We start from the raw sequence: 22551 nt of genomic DNA, 5'->3' as shown, positions 1-22551 counted from the left end.
CCATTGCAACCGGCCTTGCAAAGAACACCCCACAGCCAAGCCCCAGTTGTCAAGTACCCCACCCGTCCAGTCCAGCGGATAGAGAACGCGACAAAGTTCCTCTGAGGCCAGGACAGAACCGGTGCGCAGAAATGCCCATGCCGCGGGACGCCAAGGACTCATACACCAGCAGGCCCTAGACTCAGCTCAAGACATGGGGAGGGAGACTCTCGGTACGCGCACGCAGAGCGCGCGAGGGCGGGGTGGTGTTCCGGGCGCTGTCTACTTCACGTCTGCTCCGGTTTGGCCCAGTCAGTCCCACCCGAACAGCTACTCCAGCACGTCCACGGCGTGCCCTTCCGCTGGCTCTAGCTGTCCCCAGACTTGGAGCCATTTTAAAGAGAAACCATCTGGCCACACCCCCTCGCGCTGCCGGGAAGCCAATCGAGGCTCGGCCACGCCTCTCATGGAGCGCTGCGCCGTCGCCAACGGTCGCGCGGGTGACGGTTGGGGAAAGCTGCGATTTGGAGACCAGCTAGGGAAACCTTAGCCATCCGCCCCGCCCTCGGTGCCCGACTCTCCAAAGCCTGGGATTAAGGGCCTGGAGGCTGGCACCACACCCTGGCCAGGTGTGCCTAACAGGACCAGGTGCGCAGCTACCCCGCCCCGTCCCTGGGAGCCCGAATAATGGCCGAGAATCCCGGGAACAGGCCGTGGCGGTGGCCTCAACAATACCCCGAGGGCACCCGTACTAGCAGGTGTTTACCCCCCTCCTCCTTAGGGACTGTTGCTGGAGGCCTGGGGCGGGGTGGGCGACAGGTGCTGACACACCCGCGCGGGGAGACAGAGGTTCTGTCTTGGCCCACTGCGCCGGCCACGGTGCGCGGTGCCCTCCGGGACGCAGGGGGCGCTGTGGCCGCTTGGAGACAGACGACTCTGCCCCAAAGACCGGGTCACTGAGCGGCGTTGCAGCCATGGCCACTGCTCTAGGACTTCGCTGCCTTTACCGAACGCGACCCGCGGCGTTCTGTCGGCACGTCGATCGGCTCTGGTGAGCATCCCCTGTCCAGCCTCTGACCACATGGCCTCGGGCCTTTCAGTCCCGCATGGTAGTAACGGCCTGGCCGTGAGCTCCTGACTTGAGCCCTCCCGCAGGAGGAACCCGTGTCGGGGACACCGGCTTTCTCCGGCGGACGATGAGTTATACCAGCGGACGCGCATCTCTCTACTGCAAAACGAGTTCCCTCAGGCCATGTACATCGACAGCTACAACAGCAGAGGTTTCACTATCAGCGGAAGCCGCGTGTTTGGCCCTTGCGTGCTGCTCCCACAGACGGTGGTCCAATGGAACGTGAGCTTTCCCCTACACTGAAATTTTAAACATAGCGCCAAGAGCCACTCCCTTCTAGCAAATTTAGCTTTATTTGCCTATCAGTGTCGTTGTGAGTAAAGGCTGTATAGATCTGACATGTTGAATGGCCTCTGCTACCGTACAGGTGGGATCTCATCAGGATATCACTGAAGAGAGCTTCTCCCTTTTCTGGATGCTGGAACCTAGGATAGGTATGGGGCAGTGGCTAGCACTGGGTCCTAAGTGACCATCTTCTCTATCAGACCCTCAATGTTTGGTTGTCTCCACCTTCCTTAGAGATCGTTGTGGTGGGCACCGGAAACAAGACTGAGCGGCTGCACTCTCAAGTACTGCAGGGCATGAGGCAGCGGGGAATTGCTGTGGAGGTACAGGACACGGTAGGTCTTTGGATGTGACAATTCTACTTATTTCAGGCCTACTTAACCCAGGCATATTAATTCTCATGCTGTTCTCATTGTAGCCCAATGCCTGTGCCACTTTCAACTTCCTGTGCCATGAAGGTCGAGTGACCGGAGCTGCCCTCATTCCCCCTCCTGGAGAGACTGCACTTGCTTCTTTGGGTGAAGGCTCAGAATGAGACCTCAGGAACTGTCAAGGAGGGCAGTCATGGTCTCCCAGTGCTTACCCTGCTCTGCCTTTTGGCATACTAACACCTGTCATGCTAACACAGGATAATAATCTATACTCCTCTTATGGGTTAGCTGTGTTGCTGGGTTTGGGGGTGAGAATTAAGGGTTGTTTTCACCAAGACAATGTAGGATTCCCTGGCCCCCAAAGGCTAGGATGCAGTGCTCATATGCAGATTTGAGGAGACCCCAGTAGCCTTCCTGACTTCTTCAGAAGTAGAACTACAGGTTCATGAAGGACACATGGCATGGCCCAAGGCTCTGTCACAAATGAGATTATACCCTGTGAACATGTGTGATGGTGACCATAAAAAATTCCACGTGCCCATTGAACTCAAAGATCAGTTGTCACTTTTTTCCCCAAACTTTTATTGAAAAATTCAAGGCATATACTGGATCTGTTTTCAGAAAAGCCGTTTCTCATATCTGTAGGGAGAAACCATCTTGAGTTTAGAGGGAGGAGGATGTCTGAGGCTGGCAGAAGCTTCCACCCCAAACACAGGGCTACTTACGAATGGAGGCTGTGGACGCCACCCTCCACCTGAGCAGAGGATGTTCTCTTCTCAAACTTAAGTTCTCCTGAGTACATCATGGCTCTGAAGAGAAGCAAACATTAGATGCGGATGCAGGCAGACAGTGCAGTCGTGCACCACTCCTATTAAAAGTCCCAGCTACCCAAGCTCACCTGACTTGGGTTAAACTCTTGGCACCTATGTCCTGACAGGAATGCTGGATGCCAGCAATCAAGTAAGGAACGAACTTGTGGATAGACCCTTTGTCCTGCACTGCCCCTGAAACTCCTTGGGCTACTTTGATTTTGTCAGCTTCACTGTTGGAAGAGGCAGAGATATTAACAAAGTTGCCAAAAGGATGAGGCCAAATATGCAGGATTTGGTGGGTTGACCTGTTTGCCTATCTCACCTGAAATATCGGTTCTGGCTGCTGAGATGCTTGTCCATGGCATCAAGAGAACCCATACCTCGATACTTCTTTAGCCGGATCCCATCTGAGAAGAAGTACTCACCAGGGGCCTCAGTGGTGGCAGCCAAGAGGGAGCCCATCATGACTGTGGACAGACAAGTGAACTAGAGGCATAATCTGAGAAGTTCAGGAAAGGGGACCCCAGCCAGGCCCTAAGGTCACTAGGCCTCACCTGTAGAAGCCCCAAGAGCCAAAGCTTTGGCAATATGACCCACATTTTGGATTCCTCCATCAGCAATAACAGGAACACCAAAGCGACGTGCATACTCAGAGACCTTGTACACTGCTGTGGCTTGGGGCCGTCCACAGGCCAACACTGTTGAGAGATGGGAGGGACAGATGGGTTTGTAATACTGGGATAAGGGGATGCAAGGGGCCACTCGCAGGACCCAGTAGCTCTGAAAGACACTTATACAAAGTCCATAGCTGATGAAGAGATGTATTTGGGATGGCTTCTAACTATCTGCCTTAAATAGTACACCCTGTGCTGGCTTCGCTTCTGCATGTGCTCGTGCATATGTGCAGGGCCCAGGGCAGCCTCAGGCACATGCAGTTTGTAGCAGCCGGGAAGCCCCGCCCAGCTGGTATCAGATGGGGCAAGAGTCACCGTGCAGTTAGTATCTAGAGATGCCAAGTCAGGCCTTGCCTTTCCTGCATAGTGGACAGCTCAGGCAAGATCAGAGAAGTAATATAGAAGAGAACAAATTCAAGAACTGGTCGTTGAGCCATGCCTACTGCAGAGTATGTGGACAGAGCAGGGCCTGCCTTAGGAAGGAGGTCCTGCTCTATGAGCACCCCAGGAAGGAGCTGTCATCTCAAGCAGCCCCCAAACCATGGTCTGTACATCTGTTTGCCCTGCCCACCCAACAGCACCACAAACCCTGGGAGCTACAGCTACAGTCAACCAAGCAGCCGGGTGGTGGGCAGCTGGGCCGGGCCAGTGGGCCAGGCCGCACTTACTATAGCAGCCCGAGACAGTAGAAGGGCATTTGGGGCTGTGGGACTTTATGTCTGGTGGGATCTTGGGAGCCGCTAAATAAAACAAACAGACCAGAGTTTAGAGAGGGCACAGAGCAGGAGCAAGGAGGCCAGGCTAGGCAGGGAGTGGCAGGTGAGGGATGACAAGAACTTGTCTTGCTTCCATCCATGTCACCCATCCAAAAGGCCTGTTTGGCCCTAGAGTTGCCCATGTTGGAGGAGTCCAGTGTAGTTCCCCTAAGAGCTAGTGGCCAAATCAAAGCGCAGTTTTACCTTCCTGGGTGATGCAGATAGAACCACTTCCCATGCCGACTCGCAAAGCATCCACACCTGCATCTATGAGGTTCTTGGCTTGTGCAGCAGTGACTACTACAGTGAAAACAGAAAGGCTAATGAGGGAGAGTCCAGGTTGTAGAGTGTGTGCATCTCAACACCTGCTTAGTACTGTCCTCTCTTACCATTGCCTCCAATGACCTGGAGACTGGGGTACTTCTCCTTGATGTATTTGATCATATTGATTTGGAAGATGGAGTTTCCCTGGGAAGAGTCCTAGAACAGGAAAGAAGTTCTAGCTATACCATGATATGGCAAGTGACCTGTGAGTCCCACCTTACTTATAATGGAGCTTACCAACACCACAACATCCACACCAGCAAGGGCCAGTAAGTCCAGCCTGTACTTGTCATCCTCATGGGTACCAATAGCTGCCCCACACAGTAGTTGCTTTTTGGCATCTTTGGAAGCCAGTGGGTAATCACGATTCTTCTTCAAGTCTGTGCGGGCAATGATGGCTACCAACTCATCATTTTCATTCACAATGGGCAACTTTCCTGAAGACAGAGCAAGAGACAAGTCAGGGTTCTGAATATAATTTCTGAGCCCCTTTCACCTTTTAGGTTAGGACTCACCCTTTTTACTGCGCTGCAGAATTTCATTTGCATTTTTCAGAGTGACACCAGCAGGGGCTACCACCAAATCTTCCCTCTTGGTCATGATCTAGGATAGGAGTCATGAGGCAAAGACCAGTCAGACCAGGACCCTCGCATGCCCACAGGTCATACCACACTATCAAAAGACCACCATGATCACATACATAGAGACCAGGACCCTCACCTGCCCACAGGTCATACCACACTATCAAAAGACCACCATGATCACATACATAGACCCGAATCATCCCCCCTGACAGGCACTCAGTAGTTGTTATGGCGAACACAGTATAGGGAGCAGCCTCTCTAGAGAAGGACCACACAAGAGCACAGGTAGAGAAGGAAGCACAAACGCTAGCAGACATTTAGGCATCAGAGTCACGGCAGGGAGAAGGGATGCAGAAATTACATGAAGTAGTAAGAAACATAGCTGGGCATTTTTCTTGGACAGAAAATGAGGCCATCAGCATCATATAGGTTAAAAGACACTGCATGCTTTCTCCAGCTGGGTTCTTAGCCCTTGCTTTCTCCTTAGCCAGTGGCACCTACCTCTTCCAAGAAACGGTCATGCTCTTCCTCCTTGAGGAAATCAATGTCCCTTGAGGAGATGATGCCCACCAATCGACTTCCCATCCGTCCTGTATCTGTGATGGGGATACCACAGAAGCCATGCCTGGCTTTGGCCTCAAAAACGTCACGTACACGATCCTTGGGGCTAAGGACCACAGGGTCAGTGATGAATCCCTGTTCGTATTTCTGGAAGGTATGGTGAGAAGGTCACTGCATCTTTGAAATCACCATCATCAGGCTCCTGGCCTAAGAACAACGTCCATGCCTAACGCACTGTCCTGTATGGCAGAGCCACAGAACCAAATCGAACCCTCAAACAAGGACAGAGGTGGTCTGGAAGCACTGTGCCCTAGCTTAAGAAATGGGGTATTGGGTCTTCCTTCACAGTAGCTGGACCTCACAGCAGGAAGGAAGGTCGCTTAGCAAAACAAATCTTCCACTCCCACCCCACTCCTGTAATTCCCAGGAACTCTTGCCCATGACGCCCCCCTTCTAACCTTCACTTTCCGAACTTCATTGGCCTGGAATTCAGGTGTGCAGTTGTGGTGGATGAAACCAATACCTCCAGTAAGCTACAAGATGAACACACAAGTAAGTGATAAAAATAAGGGGCACAATCTTTGGCTGTAAGATGGCACCCCTAGCCGTCAAGCCTCACCGCCATTGCGATGGCCATGCCAGCCTCTGTGACAGTGTCCATAGGTGAGGAAACCAATGGGGTCTTCAGGGTAATCTTCTTAGTCAGAGCAGAGGTCAAGTCCTAAGGAGATAAAGGACCAGCAAAGGAAAATACAGCTTATTCCTCAGGGTCCATCACAGGAGCCCTGGGTGATCTGCCATGTTCACTAAGAAGACCATTCCACTGACTCTACCGCACGGCCCAAAGCCCAGTCTGGGGCAGTGGCTCCCATTAACATCTTCCCCCTCCTAGATGTTTACCAACTCAGCTCTTAGAGTGGGCACGGTGGCACATGCCTACTGTAATACCAGTAACAAGACAATACTCAGAAACAAGACAGAGGTTTGACACTAATAATTAGGGATCAGCCTGGTCAACATAACCCGTTCTGGAGCAGCCAAGGTTATATAGGTAGGCTGTCTCAAAATCAAAATAGAAAAACCCAGTACCTTATTATACTCACCACCTGATCCGCAGTGAAGTCGATATAGCCAGGAAGAATAAGAAAATCACTGTAGGAGGGAAATAGGCAGGACTCTCAGGCTTGTGACACCAAGAAACTTCAACTCCACATATCATCCCATAAAACTCTTGAGCAGGGAGTTACACCGAGCACGTGTGACACAGGCAAGATGTCACTGGGTGGGTGCCACCGAGGTGTCAGTGCTACTGCACACATATCCAGAGAACTGAGTCTTAAATACTACTGAAAGCACCCTCTAAAACCCTGCCCCTGTTTCACACAGGTCGCAGTTATTGTCCGCTGATAGGTAATTCCCGGAACCTGTTCCCCATCCGCTCCCAGGACTTTCAATGAAGCCCTCCCTCCTCCGGCCTTCTCGCCAGCGTGCGGCCCCCTCGCCTCGCCCAGATGGGTGCCCTAGACCCGCACTTGTAGGTGAGGCCGTCCCCGCAGTTGAAGAGCTGCTGTGCGGTGAGCCCGTCGTCTGGCACGTAAGAAGTGCCTCCACTAATCAGGTAGTCCGCCATGACCAACGAGGAACACGGACACGCGCGCCTCCGAGGACCGCGCCGCAGAGGCCTCAGCGGTCTGGACCGCGCCAATATAAACTAGACTATTCCGTCGCACGTCACGTGCGTCTGACGCCAGCGCGCAGGGAGTGCGTATTGAATGCCACACCCCATGGAGGCGGAGCTAGCGTAGATGGGTAACCGCGTGCTTATCTTGTTCTCAGAACCAAGGCCAGAGGGCTGTCTCCCGTCCCACACCTCCCTGCGACCCTCCCCCGCCCCGCAGGATCACGACTCATTCAAGTAAGTTTTGTTTCCCTTTCCCCCGCAGAGCTCCTCCCCCAAATAAAGACACGTTCTCCAGTAGCTTGTTGAAAAGACGTGCTTGTCATTCTTAATAAACAACTAGAATAAGAATACATAAGAGAAAGAGTGGTATCTTTATATGATACACAAGTGTATGTTACAAGAATTCCATCAGGCACAGGAGCCTCAGTTTTAAGGCCTCAATGTTAGGCCAAAAAAAAAAAAAAAAAAAAAAAAAAAAAAGCATGGTAAAGTTTTTACTTTAACATCTATGTCACTTGTCATAAAGAAGGGTGTAATAGAAATTGTCTTTAATAAAAATCATAATTGAAATTCCCCTCATTTTTCTTTCATCAAGATGCTAAAAGTTTATGTCTGAACATTTAAAAAAAAAAAAAAATCGTGGCTCCGAGTGGTCAGTAAAGTTTGCCAGTCCAAAGTGAAAGGCTGGGGATCTCCAGGAGGGTTGATTCATCAGCAGTTCCGTCTTCCTCGAGGAATGGAAGGGCCTATATTTCTCCACACAGTCCAAGTCCCTTTCCCCATGCCCCAGACAAAAGAGAGAGAGAAAGGAAAAAGCCAACCACTTCCTAGGGCACCAGGCTCTCAGAAAGCCCAGATGACTGTGAACCAGGGGTGCTGCCCATCTTATGAAGATGCAAAGAGGGCAACGTTGTCTTTTACATTTGAACAGAAGTAGCCTGAAAAGCATAACTACAAATAAAAAAAAAAAAAATTGGAGGCCTCTCCTTTAGTGTAAAAGTCTGGTTTTTCCTGGATTTTTTTCCCTGTAGCTGAGGCACCTTAGTGCATGGTGGTTGCGTTGGCCACGGCAATGGCTTCTTGTATTTCTCGTATAACCAGGATCCGGGTCAGCATCTGTCCCATCTGTTCTCTGCTGATAGGCTGGACTGAGTACCAGATTGGGCTGTTGGGAGCTACAACTGGCTCAGGTGTCAGGTAAAAGGTGTCATTTCGGCCTTTCACACTCTGAGGGCTGAAGAATAATTTCATTAAGTAACACAATAATTTTTTGTTTGTTTGTTTGTTTTTCGAGACAGGGTTCCTGGCTGTCCAGGAACTCACTCTGTAAACCAGGCTGTCCTTGAACTCAGAAATCCGCTTGCCTCTGCCTCCCAAGTGCTGGGATTAAATCTATCTAATATCCCATTTGCAGCAGACTTCAGCATCTAGCAGACCTAACTCCAGCTGTTTAATCATATTGTTTTTAACTCAGCAGCAAAAGCCAATAACCACTTTACTTGGGCTCATTTTGCCTCCAGCCTACAGTGTTGTATCTCTTCAGTACTCAGCAGGCTCCAGCATCATCTTACAGCCATTCACTCATCCACTCAAAACTTAACATGGGTCAGCTCTGTATTAGGTAAGCTCTATATTATGTTAAGTAAGTGAGCAGGGTTCCTGACATGTTATACAAATATGTAAGAACTGATACTAGGTAAGAGCTATAGAGGAAATAGCTGAGGACAAAGGTAGGCAATCTAAATATGCTTTATTGGAGCTGCTAATAATGTCCAGAAAAGAGAAAACTTAATGCCCTTGGATACAAAGTATGGTTATGGGCTTTTAAAATAGCACACATGAACTAGCAATTCAAGTGCATTAGAGGATTGATCATTTATAGAAAAATGAGGAATCACCGAAGGTTTTCTGCTAATGAAGTAAAAAGACCTATAACCAAAAAGCTCTTCTAACATTGATATGAAGAGGATATACCAACCTGCTGTGATAAGAACACAATCAGAAACCTAAAGGAACAGCCCGACACACCCCTCTGCTGATGTGCCAGTAACAAACTTGGAGCCAGTGACCATGTCCACTATGGGATAAGGCTTTGGTGCCTTTTTTTTGTGCTTTTTTTGTTTTGGTTTGGTTTTTTTTGTTTTGTTTTTTGTTTTCCGAGCCAGGGTTTCTCTGTATAGCTCTGGCTGTCCTGGAACTCACTCTGTAGACCAGGCTGGCCTTGAACTCAGAAATCCGCCTGCCTCTGCCTCCCAAGTGCTGGGATTAAAGGCGTGCACCACCATAGCCTGGTTGCCTTTGTACCTTTATACCTCCTCTATGAAAAGTCATGTCAGAGACTGATGTAGTGATGCACACTTTTAATCTAAGTATTGTCGAAGGCAGACAGATCTTTTGTATGAGGCCAGACTGCTTTACAGAATGAATTGCAGGACAGATGGACAGACAGACAGACACACACACACACACATACACTCTCTCTCTCTCTCTCTCTCTCTCTCTCTCTGTACAAAGCCTGCTCACCATTTAAAGAGGTAGAAATCGTAGAGCTTGATGGGACATCTTAATGGGTTCTCTGGATTTTCTGTTTGTTCTGCATACATGTCATCTGTAACTATTTAAAAAACAAACAAAAAATTAGTTCAATTCCCAGATCCAACTGAAAGAAAGAGAAAACTGATTCAAGTTATGCTCTGATCACTTGTAAGGTGGCACCTGTGCTAGGACAAGCATGCATGTTGGTGTCACCAAACAGACACAGGACAGACCTGGCACAGTAACACAAACTTACATATGAACTTTAGGCATTCAGCCACCCAACAGAAAAATCCTGGGTTAAAGAAGAAAGGGATGAGGAGTAGACAGTGCTGGAGGAAAAAAAGCTATGTTCTCCAGGGCACACTTGATTCTATGCAAACTGTTTAGAGCTTTTTTATTTATTTTTTGGCTTTTGAGACAGGGTTTCTCTGTGTAGCTCTGAAGACCAGGCTGGCCTCGAACTCAGAAATCCGCCTGCCTCTGCCTCCCAAGTGCTGGGATTAAAGGCGTGCACCACCACTGCCCGGCTGTTTAGAGCTTTTGAACAAGAAAAAGGAAGTGGATACTTTCTGCCCAGACAACCTCCACTGCACACACATTCCCATAGGAAAGAGTCAGCGCAGGATAAGCACCTCTGGCTGTTATTCCTATTTCTAGTCCCTACCTTTCTGGCCAGTCTGATGTATTCCGAGGGCCTTCAGGTAGCGGATACTCGTGCTTTTATCCTTAGGATTCGAGGGGCTCTTCTTTGTCTGTCGGAGGACCTTGGAGAAAGCCAGCTTCATGTGTTGATCTACTGTCTTCAAGAGGAAGTACCTGGACCACAAGAACAATCGAAGCAAGAGGGATGCAGGAGCATATGATAATTTACCTTCCACCCATCAGTGACCCAGATGAGCCATTCCCCACTCCCAGGACCTAGGTAGGCCGTGTCCAAGCATACTGTCCAGAGAAAGAAGCATATCAGTATAGATAGAAGGGTCTGGCAGGGCTGTTTGTCCCTTATCAGTCACTATACACAAAGGCAGCCAACTGGAACTCAAACTAGCTCAAAATTTCTTAAATGTATCAGAGGAATACAAAAGCCCCCCTTGGCTTTCCCAGTCGTCACTGGGTAGCTGTCAGTAGTAGCTCCTACAGTACTTACTTGGTGTTAAAGAACATGAGGGTGGTCAGCAGTGTGGAAGGGGAATGTGCCCCAAGCTGCTTGCATTCCCACAACATCTCTTCAGTCACGTGGCTGGGCAGAACATAGCCTAAGTGGAACAGAATACAACTGTAACAACTGGATGACAGAGGTCCACAAACACTAGGACCAGAAGGGGCAAGAGCTACACAGGGACAGTCTTAATCAGGGCAAATATCACTAGGGTGTAGTTAAATAATATAGAGCTAGTTAAAACGCAGATCTGGGGTTAGAGAGATGGCTCAAAGCACTGGCTCCTCTTCCAGAGTACCCTGGTTCAATTCCCAGCATTCACATAGCAGCTCACACCTGTCTGTACCTCCAGTTCCAGGAAATCAGACACCCTCAACAAAAACATACATGCAAGCAAAACATCAATGCCCATAAAAAATAAAAAGGAATTAAAAAAAAAAAGGAAAAATGGTTGAAGAAATCAATCAGTGGTTAGAGCAATCTGGAAATGGAGAATGGATAGTGCAATAGCACTGTACTCTTTCAGAGATCTTGAGTTCAAGTCCCGGTAACCACATAGTGGCTTATAACCATCAACACTGGGCTCTGATGCCCTCTTCTGACATGAAGTATACATGCAGATGGAGCAGTAACATACATAAAATAAATGAAACAAAACAAAACAACAAAAACACAGATCTCTGGTTTGCAATTAAATCTCTGTGGTAGGTCTTGATAATGACAAGTTGTTCCTAGTTGAGGTTCAAGGTGATAGAAAACTGTTGCTACTTAAAATTTTTACTCCTAGCTGGGTGGTGGTGGTGCGCACCTTTAATCCCAGCACTTGGGAGGCAGAGGCAGGCGTTTTTCTGAGTTCAAGGGCAGCCTGGTCTACAGAGTGAGTTTCAAGACAGCCAGACAGCCAGGGCTACATAGAAAAACCCTACCTGCGGGGGTTGGGGGGTGGGAGGTGGGAGGTGAAGACCTGGGCTGGCTAGATGGCTCAGTGGCTAAGAGCACTGACTGCTCTTCCAAAGGATCCTGAGTTCGGACCCCAGCAACCACATACATGGTGGCTCACAACCATCCGTGATGAGATCTGATGCCCTCTTCTGGTGCGTCTGAAGACAGTGGGGCCGGAGCAGAGGGTCCTGATTTTAATTCCCAGCTCATGGCCATCTGCACAGCTACAGTGTACTCATACACATAAAAAATAAATAAAAAAAATCTTAAGACAAACAAACAAAAACTACCTTCTTCCTACTCGCCCCACTCAAGGATGATTAGCAAAAAAGGACTGTGCTTATGGAAAGTAAACTACTTAAAGCCACAACCCAAACTGCTTCTATGCTCTTTAAGATTTTATTTTATGCAGATGAGTACTTCACCCCTGTGCATGTGTGTGCATTAAGTGAATGCCTGGTGCCTGTTAAGGTCAGGAGATGGTTTCTGATCCCCTGGAAGTAGAGTTACAGATGGTTGTGAACTATGTACTACGTACGTGGTAGTGGCTGGGAGTTGATCTGGGTTCTCTGCAAGAGCAACAAGTGCTTATAATCACCCTTGAATTATCTCTCCAGCTCTTGTATTTTCAGGGTGCTACGGCACAGAGATTTGGAACATATACACCTTTACATTGACTATCTCTGGTTAGCAAGGCAATTTTATGAACAAAAGAGAAGACTGATACTTAAACTACTGGTTTCCTCCAAAATAGCACTTATTCCTAATACCCAAGTAAACTTAAGAGCTTCAGGGTTCAAAGGGGCAACAGTCTGAACCTGAAAAACTAGAAGCACACCATTTGAAGCAACTACAGCACTTTCATGTGCTCAAGTCCTTTAAAGGTGTGCAAGTACTTGTACTGGGGACATGTTTACCAGATGAGCTGACACAGCTTAAGTCTCCAAAGACTTTTAAAATTATAGTCAGGAAGTGAAGGTAACACTTCTATAATGAAAAACAAAGCCAGACACAGGTGGCACACGCCTTTAACCCCAGCACTTGGGAGGCAGAGGCAGGCAGATTTCTGTGTTCGAGGCCAGCCTGGTCTACAGAGTGAGTTCCAGGGTTACACAGAAAAACCCTGTCTTGAAAAATCAAAACCAAAAACAAACAAAAGAACAAAGAAACCCATCCTATTACTATTTTAAAGCACATTTCTTTTCTTTTTAAAAAAGATTTATTTACTACATGTAAGTATACTGTAGCTGTCTTCAGATACACCAGAAGAGGGCGTCAGATCACATTACAGATGGTTGTGAGCCACCATGTGGTTGCTGGGAATTGAACTCAGGACCTCTGGAAGAGCAGTCAGTGCACTTAACCGCTGAACCATCTCTCCAGTCCCTCATATTTATTTCTTAAAGACATTTCTAGATCACTTCTTGTTTCTTTGATTGATTAATCAATCAAGCAGAGTCTCTCCTTGATGCTTAAGCTGGCCTGCGACTCAGCATGTAGCTCAGGCCAATGTGGAACTTAAAATCTTACCTGGTTCTGGAGTATTGAATTTATACTGTCCAATTATGTCTGTCTTTGGCCTTATGCTGGTCTGTTGTACAATGTACATATCCTAGCACAGAAGTAATGGGAATTGCTTTCCATTTCCCAGACATATCTGAAGCCCTTTTAACACAGGATGAACAGCACAACACAGCCTTCTCAGTAAAAGCCATCTTATAAGAGCAATTTCAGGCAAATGACTGCATATTCTACTCTTCTTGGATTACTCTGCCCAAACTAAGATAGAAGCTAGTACCAGGGACCAAGGTATTGCTGTGATAGGCCTGACCATGCTTTTGTATGGAAGAATGTGGATTTGGAGACTTTGGATTTGGAAAGCAGTGGAATCCTTTAAGTGGGGCTTAATAAGCTATCCTAGTAGGAATATGAAAGACTCTTGTTACTGAGTGACTTGAACAGTACAGACCTGGCCCAAGAGGTTTCAGTCAAAAAGAATTTCAGTATGTGGCCTAGAAACTGTTTTAGTAGTAATTTGGAAAGTGGCTGCTTTTTGCCATTGTGTGAGGAGTCTATTGAGACTACGGTGAAGAGATTTAGAGTAATTGCTTTGAAAAAGGAAGTCTCAAAAAGTCTGGTATAAATTCTGTTGTTTGGTTACTAAAATTCACATTTATTTTATTTATTTTTAAAATAGCATCATACATTTGTTTAAAAGATTTACTTATTATTTTAAATATATACTGTAGCTGTCTTCAGATACACCAGAAAAGGGCATCAGATCTCATTATGGGTGGTTGTGAGCCACCAATGTGGTTGCTCAGTGCTCTTCCAGAGATCCTGAGTTCAATTCCCAGCAACCATATGGTGGCTCACAACCATCTGTAATGAGATCTGATACCATATTCTGGAGTGTCTGAAGACAGCTACAGTGTACTTACATGTAATAAATAAATAAATCTTAAAAAAAAAAAACCAGTCACCACCAAGTCAAAGGTAATCATGATTGTCCCTTGTTAATGTGTATGCTTGTCTGGATGTGCGTGTATAGAGGCTGCAAGTTAAAGTGAAGTATATTCTTAATTGTTCTCTACATTATATTTTGAAACACTATCTCTTTCTAAACCTTCAACCTTCAACCAAGTAAGCTACACTTGGTGGGTATGTTTTCCAGTGGTGGGTTTACAGGTCACATCTCTCTTTTCACATAGATGCTAGAAATATGAACTCAGGTCCATATGCTTGTGCACCAAGCAGTTTGCTCACTGAGCCATCTTCTTCCCAGTTTATTATTTTTTAAAATTTTCTTATTTAACATAAATGGGTGTTTTGCCTGCATCTATGTCTGTGTACTACATAAGTATCTTGTGATTAAGAAGTCCAGTAGAGCCGGGAGGTGGTGGCGTACTCCTTTAATCCCAGCACTTGGGAGGCAGAGGCAGGCGGATTGCCTGGCCTACACAGTAAGCTCCAGAACAGTCAAGGCTACATAGTAAGACCCTATCTAAAAACAAAACCACAGACCAAATAAACAAACAAGCTAAAGAGTTACGCAATAAATTTGAGACCAGCACAGCCTTGTCTTGAAGAGGCTAGAACGATGGCTCAGCAGTTAAGAGAACTGGCTGTTTTTCCAGAGGACTCAGGTTCTATTTCCAGAAACAACATGGTGGCTCAGAACCAGCTGTAACTCCAGCTCCAAGGGATGATGTGCTTTTATGGACTCCATGGTTACCACACATATACACATAGTAAACAAGGCATACATGTAGACCAAAAACATACACGCATTAGAAGATATGCCATTCAAAAAAGAAGAAGAAAAAAAAGGCAACAACACTGGAATAGGATGGTGGCTATAGTAGTTGGTAAAGTGCTGTCTGGCATGCATAAAGGGTTCAATTCCCAGCACTACTCTAGAGATGGTATCAAACCCCTGCAACCCCTGAACGTATAAGATGAAGATAGGATCAAAACCTCAGTCACTCTGAGAGACATAGTTTGAGGCTAGTCTGAGATGTGTAACATTCTGCCTCAAACAAATAAGGTAAGGTAGAAAGAGACACAAGAGCTTTGAATTTGCATTGCTAATTGAAAAATCAATCACAAAAGAATAATAAGGTAATTTCAATTGGGGCATGATGACACACTTTGGATGCAAAAACAGGTGACTATATGTTCCAGGGGGACACATGTCCTTAATCCTAGCACTCTGGAGGCAAAGGTGGATAGATCTCTGTAAGTTCCAGGCTAGCCAGGACTCACTACACAGTGATACACTGAAAATCAATCAATCAATCAAAACAGCAGTAACAATTCCAAATCTATGACATTCTAGAAAAGGCAAAATTCTGGAGATTAGAAAACTATCAATGGTTGCCAAAGGTTTTGGAGAAAAAGAGGGATGAATAAATGAGAAAAAAAAGTCTTAAAACAAACATTTTGGAGGGATGGAGAGATACCTCAGAGGTTAGAATACACTCTGCACTTTCAGAACACTTAAGTTTGGTTCCTAGCAACCAAGTGAGGCCACAGGGGCCCAAGAGATGGTGGTTTAGAGCAGTAGACCTGGACTCAATCTCCAGCACCTACATGGTTGACAGCCATGTAATTTCAGTTTCAAGGCCAGAAGGTGTTGGATCCAATGGAACCTGAGTTACAGATGATTCCGAGTTACAATGTGGTACCAAGAATAGGAAGCTGGATCCTCTGTAACAAGTACTCTAACCACTAAGCATCTCTTCAGCTGCTCAGCAACACGTTCTGGTAGTAGGTAATGATGGTCTAAGCTTCACTGTTTCCTTCATTTAGTTTTACTCTGATAATGATGTCACAATTTTGCCCACTCTGGTCTTAAACCTTTTGACTCAAGCAATCTTCCTGCTTTAGGCTTCCAAACACAGGTGTATTCTATTATTCATGGCAATGACTCTTATTTTAATTAATAAATTTGGACAAGTAGAAAAGTTGGTAGTAGCCGGGCAGTGGTGGCACTTGGGAGGCAGAGGCAGGCGGATTTCTGAGTTTGAGGCCAGCCTGGTCTACAGAGTGAGTTCCAGGACAGCCGGGGTTACACAGAGAAACCCTGTCTCAAAAAAAAAAAAAACCAAAAAGTTGGTAGTAATTATAAGGATGACCAGTACTGCAAGCCCCAAGTGTCACAGCCACATAGGAATCAGCAAGGGTTCCTTTCCTTACAGAGAAAGCAGCAAAGACTCATGCTGTCTGTGAATCACAGTCCTTTCCCTCCCATTGTAACTGCAGCCAGCCAAAGATGCCATCCATATTTGTGTTCTTTTTTTTTTCCTTTTTCTTTTTTGGTTGTATGTATGTATGTATGTATGTATGTATGTATGTATTTATTTATTTTTGGTTTTTCGAGACAGGGTTTCTCTGTATAGCCCTGGCTATCCTAGAACTCACTCTGTAGACCAGGCTGGTTTTGAACTCAGAAATCCATCTGCCTCTGCCTCTCAAGTGCTGGGATTAAAGCCGTGCTCTGCCACTGCCCGGCCATAGTTTTTATTTTTGAGACAAGATCTTTCTATGAAGCTTTGCCTAGCCTGGATCTCCTAGGGGTTCTGATTTCTGCTTCCTTGCTGGTGTGTGCCACCATACCCAACTTAGCTACCAATCCTCTTAAAGCCCAAGTGGAGAGCTGGAGAGACGGCTGGATGGTTAAAAGCATTGGCTCTTCTTCCAGAGGACCCAGTTCAATTCCCAGCAATGATACGGCAGCTCCCAGCTCTCTAACTCCAGTATCAGGGGATCAGACCTCTCCAAAGGATAGATATACATGCAGGCAAACACCAATTCACATTATTTTTAAAAAAAAAAGAAAACCAAGAAAAAAATGCAAAGACTAGGGAAACTCTTACCAAGTGGAGTGACCCGGGGCTGTACATCCTTCAGAACTTCATGTAACCATTCGGTGAAACGAACATAGTAAAGATCAGAAAATATGTCATCTACTCTTCCATTTTCAAAAAGATACTAAAAGGAAAGTAATTAACAAATGTTACAGGTAGTCTCATGAGTAAAACCTTTGGGAAAACAAAACATTTTTTTTCACCACCGCCACCACTGCCTTACCAAAAAAAGTAGTAAGTCAGAATTGTCCAGCTTGTGCCATTCTCAGGACCTTTTGTAAATACTACTCCACATAAGCAAGTCATTGTAACAAAAACCACGGGGGTGGGGTGGGAGTGGGGGTGGATAGAGACATGGGTCAGCAGTTAAGAGCACTATGGCTCTAAGAGAAGACCAAGGCTCAGTTCCCAAAATCTACATTGCCATTACTACATGTAGTTGTTCATGCCTATTCATACATACCCATGAAAAAAAAATGTCTCTTACATTAATAGGCAAGGGCATGTTCTTGTTAAGAGTACTATGGTAATACATGTAATTATTTACATATTTGTTTAATTTTTTGAGACAGGATGTCACTATGTCACCTTGGCTGGCCTGAAACAAAGTAGAAAAAGCAGAAATTGAACTGAAAGATAAGCCTCTGCACAACCCCACCCACCCACCTCTACCCCCCCATTCTGGGATAAAGGCAGGGACTATCATGTCCAACTTTAATTTTGTTTAGATTTATGTATGTGAATGTTTCTGCATGTATGCGAGGTACCCTTGGATGTTAGCCAGCACTGGATCTCTTACAACAGAAGTTAGGGATGGGTGTGAACTATCATGTGGATGCTGGAAACTGCAAACAGGTTCTCTGTAAGAGCAGTAAGTATTCTTAGTTACTGAACCATCTCTCCAGCCCCTGCACATGCAAGTCTTTTAATTTCCTTTTTTTGTAAAAGGAGATTACAATCCTACAGCAGCCTTCTATGAACAGAGACAGCACATAAAATAAGTCAGGTAATTTTGGGTTAGGATCAGAAGGAAAAAGGAATGAAAAGAGGCTGACTTCTCTCAGAAGCAGGACAGAGTGAGTTCCAACAAACTAGCCTTTGACCATCATGCTGGGATGTTCTACTCTAGACCCTTAAGGTTTGAAGAAATCTACTTCTCCAAACTCTCAATCTGCATTTCCCTCTTTTGTTATCCTTCATCTGACAGGTCCCAAAAAACCAAGGGGATTTGTATACAACTTTAGTCACAGTCCTTCAAACAAATATTCTGTACTAATGTAAGGTACAGCAAAACCTATACTTGAGTACTAGATTTTGAATAACTTAATAAAAACTATATATGTTAACAAAATATATTAAATGCTTTGTAATTTAAGAAAAAAATTACTTTACATAATCAGCCCTGAGAATCAAATTCAGGTCACGAGGCTTGGAGAGCAAGCATTTTCATGGGCTGAGCCACTTTACTGGCCCTCATTAAATGTATAAATATTTTGGTTTTTTGAGACAGGGTTTCTCTGTATAGCCCTGGCTGTCCTGGAACTCACTCTGTAGACCAGGCTGGCCTTGAACTCAGAAATCCGCCTGCTTCTGCCTCCCAAGTGCTGGGATTAAAGGCATGCGCCACCACCGTCTGACTGAGAATTCCTGTCTTTAAAAAAAAAAAAAACAAACCTAAACAAACAGCAGGATCCATGTAGCCTTGGCTGGCAGGAAGTCAAAGATCAGCCTGCCTCTGCCCCACGTGCTAGGATGAAAGTGTGCCACCAACAGTGTTTGTTCACTTCTTGTTATTTAAGTAAAGTAGGCCAAAGTGAAAACATTCAATGGGAACCCAGTTCAAACATGTTCATATGAAGATCTGTTTCCTACCTTCTGTATACACAAGAAAATGTAGTAGAGTACATCTGGGTCATAGGGTTCACCTTCTCCATTCCGAGCTTCTCGTGTCATTAAACAAAGGCCATAATTCAATTCAGCCACAGCAGAGGAGATCAGATCTTCTTGGAATCGTAGCAACTGTCGCCCTGCAACACAAGTCCTAAGGGTGAATGGGAGTCTTGGCAACAGTGATGTCCTAAATGGTTACTCACATTGTTGGGCTCAGAGAAGATGGTGCCCACGAGGATTCAGGCTACGAGTGTCTATTTACATCTGTGATCAGAACTTCCCCATTAATGCACTAACATATGCTATTACACCAACAGGTTTCTTTTCTATAAGTAGAAATAAGTAGAAAACCCCAGCAACCACACTGTACTACGAGCAAGTAAATCAGCCCAAACCAAGACTGGTTTAGATACAACTCACTGGCACCTCCCAGGTCTTCCCAGAAGCCATTCTACTTTGGTGCCTTTTGTTGAAGCTAAAAACATACAGATTTAAAGATCTGGTCTTAGGCAATCTCATAAATCCTGCTCATTCATGATGTGAAGACTGCATACTGTTTATCATGACACAGTATACTTCCAAGTATATTCTCCAGTCCTTAAGTCCAAGGGTGCTACCTGCCTGCCTTTTGTTTTTCTTGTACTTACATTTTTGACACACCCCATCATCCTCTCCCTCCCAAACACTCACTCCCAATGGGGGCCAATCTGTTTTGAGCATCCTTTTCTAGTTCAGCATTCTTGGTCTGAGCCCAGTTTTTCCATACTTCAAGCCCTTCTTCTGGCTTCAAAGAATTCGGAAGCAACAGCTCTGGTGAAGGCTGTGGTTGTGACTGTGGCTCAACTTCAGCAACCTGAACAGTTTGTGCCTATGAGAGGGAAACCATCAGAACTGTCAATATTTCTCATTAGGACTTTTAGTAAAAATACCAGAAAAATGAAACTTAACCACTTATTCAATTGGAATAAACAAAAACAATACTAACAACCAAAATCAATTCTTCTAGCTGTCCTGTTTTCATGCTCTGGAGAGTTTATCTGGCTGTAGGGACAGCAAAGGCAGCAATGTAACTATGCCAATGCAGCACTCCTCAGCTCAGACTGTACCAGTTCTCACCGAACATGTTTATTATATTTTAAACTGTTATGAGTGTGTATATGAATGCATATGGGTACGTGCCATTGGAGTGCCTGTGGAGGTCAGAAAACAACTTGTGAAAGCCAGTTCTCGTTCCACTACAATGTTGTGAGGGACTGAATGGACTGAATTCAGGATGCCATCCTTGGAACAAGTGCTATTACCCACTAAGCCATCTAGATAGCCCTTGATTCTCATTTCAAAACACCAATATAAACCAAGGATGGCAATACTTGATTGTACTACCAGTACCTTAGAGGCTGAGGCAGGGCACAGGGTCACCTCAAGTTTGAGACTGAGCTTTATGGCAAATCCAAGGCCAGCCAGGGCTTTAAGTAGGGCTTAGAAAAAAAAGAAAAAAGAGCTGGGCAGTGCTGATGCCATCTTTAGTCTCAGCACTCAGGAGGCAGAAGCAGGCAGATTTCTGTGAGCTCAAGTTCAAAATGAGTTCCAGGACAGCCAGAGCTACACCCTATCTGGAAATGCTCCCACATCACATCCTGCCAAAAAACACACATAAAACAAAAAACCTACGACACCAATACTGCAAACTGACCTATAACCTCTCCAAAGGGCAGAGGCCAAGTCTCAATCTTTTAAAAAACTACTATAGTAAGCCAGGCAACGGTGGCACAAGTCTTTAACTCCAGCACTTGAGAGGCAGTGGCAGATGGATCTTTGTGAGTTCCAGACAGTCAGGGATACACAGTAAAACTGTCTAGAATAAAAACAAAAAAACCCACCCTAAGTAAATAGAGGTTTATTTTCAAACACTGCTTCAAATCTTCACTATGCAAATAAAACACTTAGGTATTTTATTAAAATGTTTATACATCTGGGTTGGAACCCGAGAAAGCTCTACTCCCAGACTATGATCTGAGTGATCTTCTAGGAGGAGGGACTAGAATCCACACCAGTAAGGCTGGAGCAGTAGCTAAGTGCTTGGTTTGCAACTTATGCAACACCCTAGAGGCAGTGTCCAGCACCTTAGGAGACTGGATATGGTAGCTCTTCCCATCTGCAATCCAGGAAGTGGAAAGATGGAGGCTGCAGAAGTAGAAGCAAAAGGTCACCCTGAACTAACAACAAGTTTCAGGAAAACCTTATCCAAACCAAGTTTTCCTGATGAGGTGGGAAGGATACATGCCTATAATCACAGCATGGGGAAGTCTAGGGAGAAGGGAGGAGCCAATGCTCCAAAGATTATTTTAGCCGAGAACAATAATTTACAAAGACAAGACAAATAGTGAAGATGCTGTTGCCATCGTAAAATCAAAGCAGACTTCAGAATCTTCATGGATGATTTTTCAGCTTATAAGATCCTTGTATTGGGCTGCAGAGATGGCTCAGCAGTTAAGAGTGCTGACCGCTCTTCCAGAGATCCTGAGTTCAATTCCCAACAACCACATGGTGGCTCACAACCATCTGTAATGGGGTTGGGTGCCCTCTTATGGTGTATCTGAAGAGAGAAATGGTGGTATTCTCATATGCATAAAACAAACAAACAAACCTTTTAAAGAAATAGTTGGAAAAAAAAAAAGGATCCTCATATTTTTTTCACAGGTTTAGACTGACCTTAAACTCTTGATCCTCCTGCTTTAGCTTCCTAAGTGGTTCTGAAACTACAGGCATGTGACAACATACTAGCTTAAAGTTCAAACAATAGTCTCACTCCTAAGGACATAGTCCTTTCTCTCCCCCCTCCCCCCGACGGTTTGTCTAGTTTTTTTGAGACAGGGCTTTTCTGTATATCCCTGGTTGTCCTGGAACTGGAACTCACTCTGTAGACCAGGTTGGCTTCAAACTCAAGAGATTTGCCTGCCTCTGCCTCAAGCACTGGGATTAAAGGTACATGCCACCAATTCCAACTGGGGTAGGGTGTGTGTGTGTGTGTGGGGGGGGGGGGATAGAGAGGGAGTGTGTGAGAGAGGAGAGAAAGAGACAGACAGACAGACAGACAGACAGACACACACACACACACACACACACACACACACACACACACACACACACACACAGGGTCTCTATAGTACTGGCTATCCCTTAACTCGGTATGTAGACCAGACTGGCTTTGACTTCCAGACTCCTGCTTCTGCCTTCTGAATGCCGGAGTTAAAATTATGCACCACCATCACCATGTCTAGCCTTTCTTTAAGTCTCTTAGAACTATCAGGTACACTATAGACATGCATGTAGGCAAGATACCCATACATATAAAATAAAATTTAAAAAGAAAGAAAAGAGGGGCCAAGGAGATGATCTAGCACCCACATAAAAATACTAGGCATAGCCAGGCAGTGGTGGAGTGGTGGCGCACGCCTTTAATCCCAGCACTTGGGAGGCAGAGGCAGGCAGATTTCT

The 22551-nt window shown here is 45.7% G+C and overlaps 3 protein-coding genes and 1 long non-coding RNA gene across 21 annotated transcripts in view; 2 read left to right on the top strand and 2 right to left on the bottom strand.

Moving 5' to 3' along the window:
- The first annotated feature begins 272 nt into the window (after positions 1 to 272).
- Positions 273 to 2316, top strand: Ndufaf3 (NADH:ubiquinone oxidoreductase complex assembly factor 3). 6 transcript variants are annotated; one of them, XM_031345021.1, is made up of 6 exons: positions 278 to 627; positions 927 to 1030; positions 1135 to 1330; positions 1476 to 1542; positions 1628 to 1728; positions 1812 to 2312. In XM_031345021.1, the coding sequence occupies exons 2-6, from the start codon at positions 954 to 956 to the stop codon at positions 1926 to 1928; spliced, it is 558 nt and encodes a 185-aa protein (XP_031200881.1). In that variant the 5' UTR covers positions 278 to 627; positions 927 to 953; the 3' UTR covers positions 1929 to 2312. The 6 variants fall into 6 exon arrangements, with proteins under 6 accessions (XP_031200882.1, XP_031200881.1, XP_031200879.1 ...); XM_031345019.1 differs by having other exon boundaries at positions 884 to 1030; XM_031345018.1 differs by having other exon boundaries at positions 279 to 627; positions 761 to 1030.
- Positions 2317 to 2322: 6 nt separating this feature from the next.
- On the bottom strand, positions 2323 to 7206 carry Impdh2 (inosine monophosphate dehydrogenase 2). 2 transcript variants are annotated; one of them, XM_031345014.1, is made up of 15 exons: positions 7007 to 7206; positions 6578 to 6626; positions 6094 to 6195; positions 5933 to 6007; positions 5415 to 5621; positions 4845 to 4932; positions 4567 to 4766; positions 4395 to 4485; positions 4210 to 4305; positions 3919 to 3990; positions 3131 to 3274; positions 2899 to 3043; positions 2663 to 2806; positions 2490 to 2573; positions 2323 to 2403 (listed from the first exon to the last, which is right to left on the bottom strand). In XM_031345014.1, exons 1-15 carry the CDS (start codon positions 7102 to 7104, stop codon positions 2382 to 2384), a joined length of 1617 nt encoding a protein of 538 aa, XP_031200874.1. In that variant the 5' UTR covers positions 7105 to 7206; the 3' UTR covers positions 2323 to 2381. The 2 variants fall into 2 exon arrangements, with proteins under 2 accessions (XP_031200874.1, XP_031200875.1); XM_031345015.1 differs by lacking the exon at positions 3919 to 3990 and having other exon boundaries at positions 7007 to 7181.
- A 248-nt stretch (positions 7207 to 7454) lies between these two features.
- The window catches only part of Qrich1 (glutamine rich 1), a 32782-nt gene continuing 17685 nt past the window's right edge, over positions 7455 to 22551 (bottom strand). For all 12 annotated transcript variants that reach the window (XM_031344999.1, XM_031345004.1, XM_031345002.1 and 9 more), the window contains 7 exons: positions 19744 to 19921; positions 19036 to 19190; positions 17173 to 17287; positions 10841 to 10949; positions 10358 to 10509; positions 9679 to 9769; positions 7455 to 8389 (listed from right to left, as the gene is read on the bottom strand). In XM_031344999.1, coding sequence (XP_031200859.1) covers positions 8197 to 8389; positions 9679 to 9769; positions 10358 to 10509; positions 10841 to 10949; positions 17173 to 17287; positions 19036 to 19190; positions 19744 to 19921 — 993 coding nt within the window. In that variant the 3' untranslated portion in view covers positions 7455 to 8196. The remainder of the gene's footprint in view (positions 8390 to 9678; positions 9770 to 10357; positions 10510 to 10840; positions 10950 to 17172; positions 17288 to 19035; positions 19191 to 19743; positions 19922 to 22551) is intronic.
- LOC116073254 lies at positions 10370 to 12070 on the top strand. Its single transcript, XR_004111744.1, has 2 exons — positions 10370 to 10615; positions 11869 to 12070. It is a non-coding gene; the product is annotated as an uncharacterized LOC116073254 (long non-coding RNA).

This window comes from Mastomys coucha, unplaced genomic scaffold, assembly GCF_008632895.1.
Source record: "Mastomys coucha isolate ucsf_1 unplaced genomic scaffold, UCSF_Mcou_1 pScaffold23, whole genome shotgun sequence".
Classification (NCBI taxonomy): Eukaryota; Metazoa; Chordata; class Mammalia; order Rodentia; family Muridae; genus Mastomys; species Mastomys coucha.
Note: the sequence above shows the minus strand (reverse complement) of the source record. Positions and strands in the feature narration are given on the sequence as shown.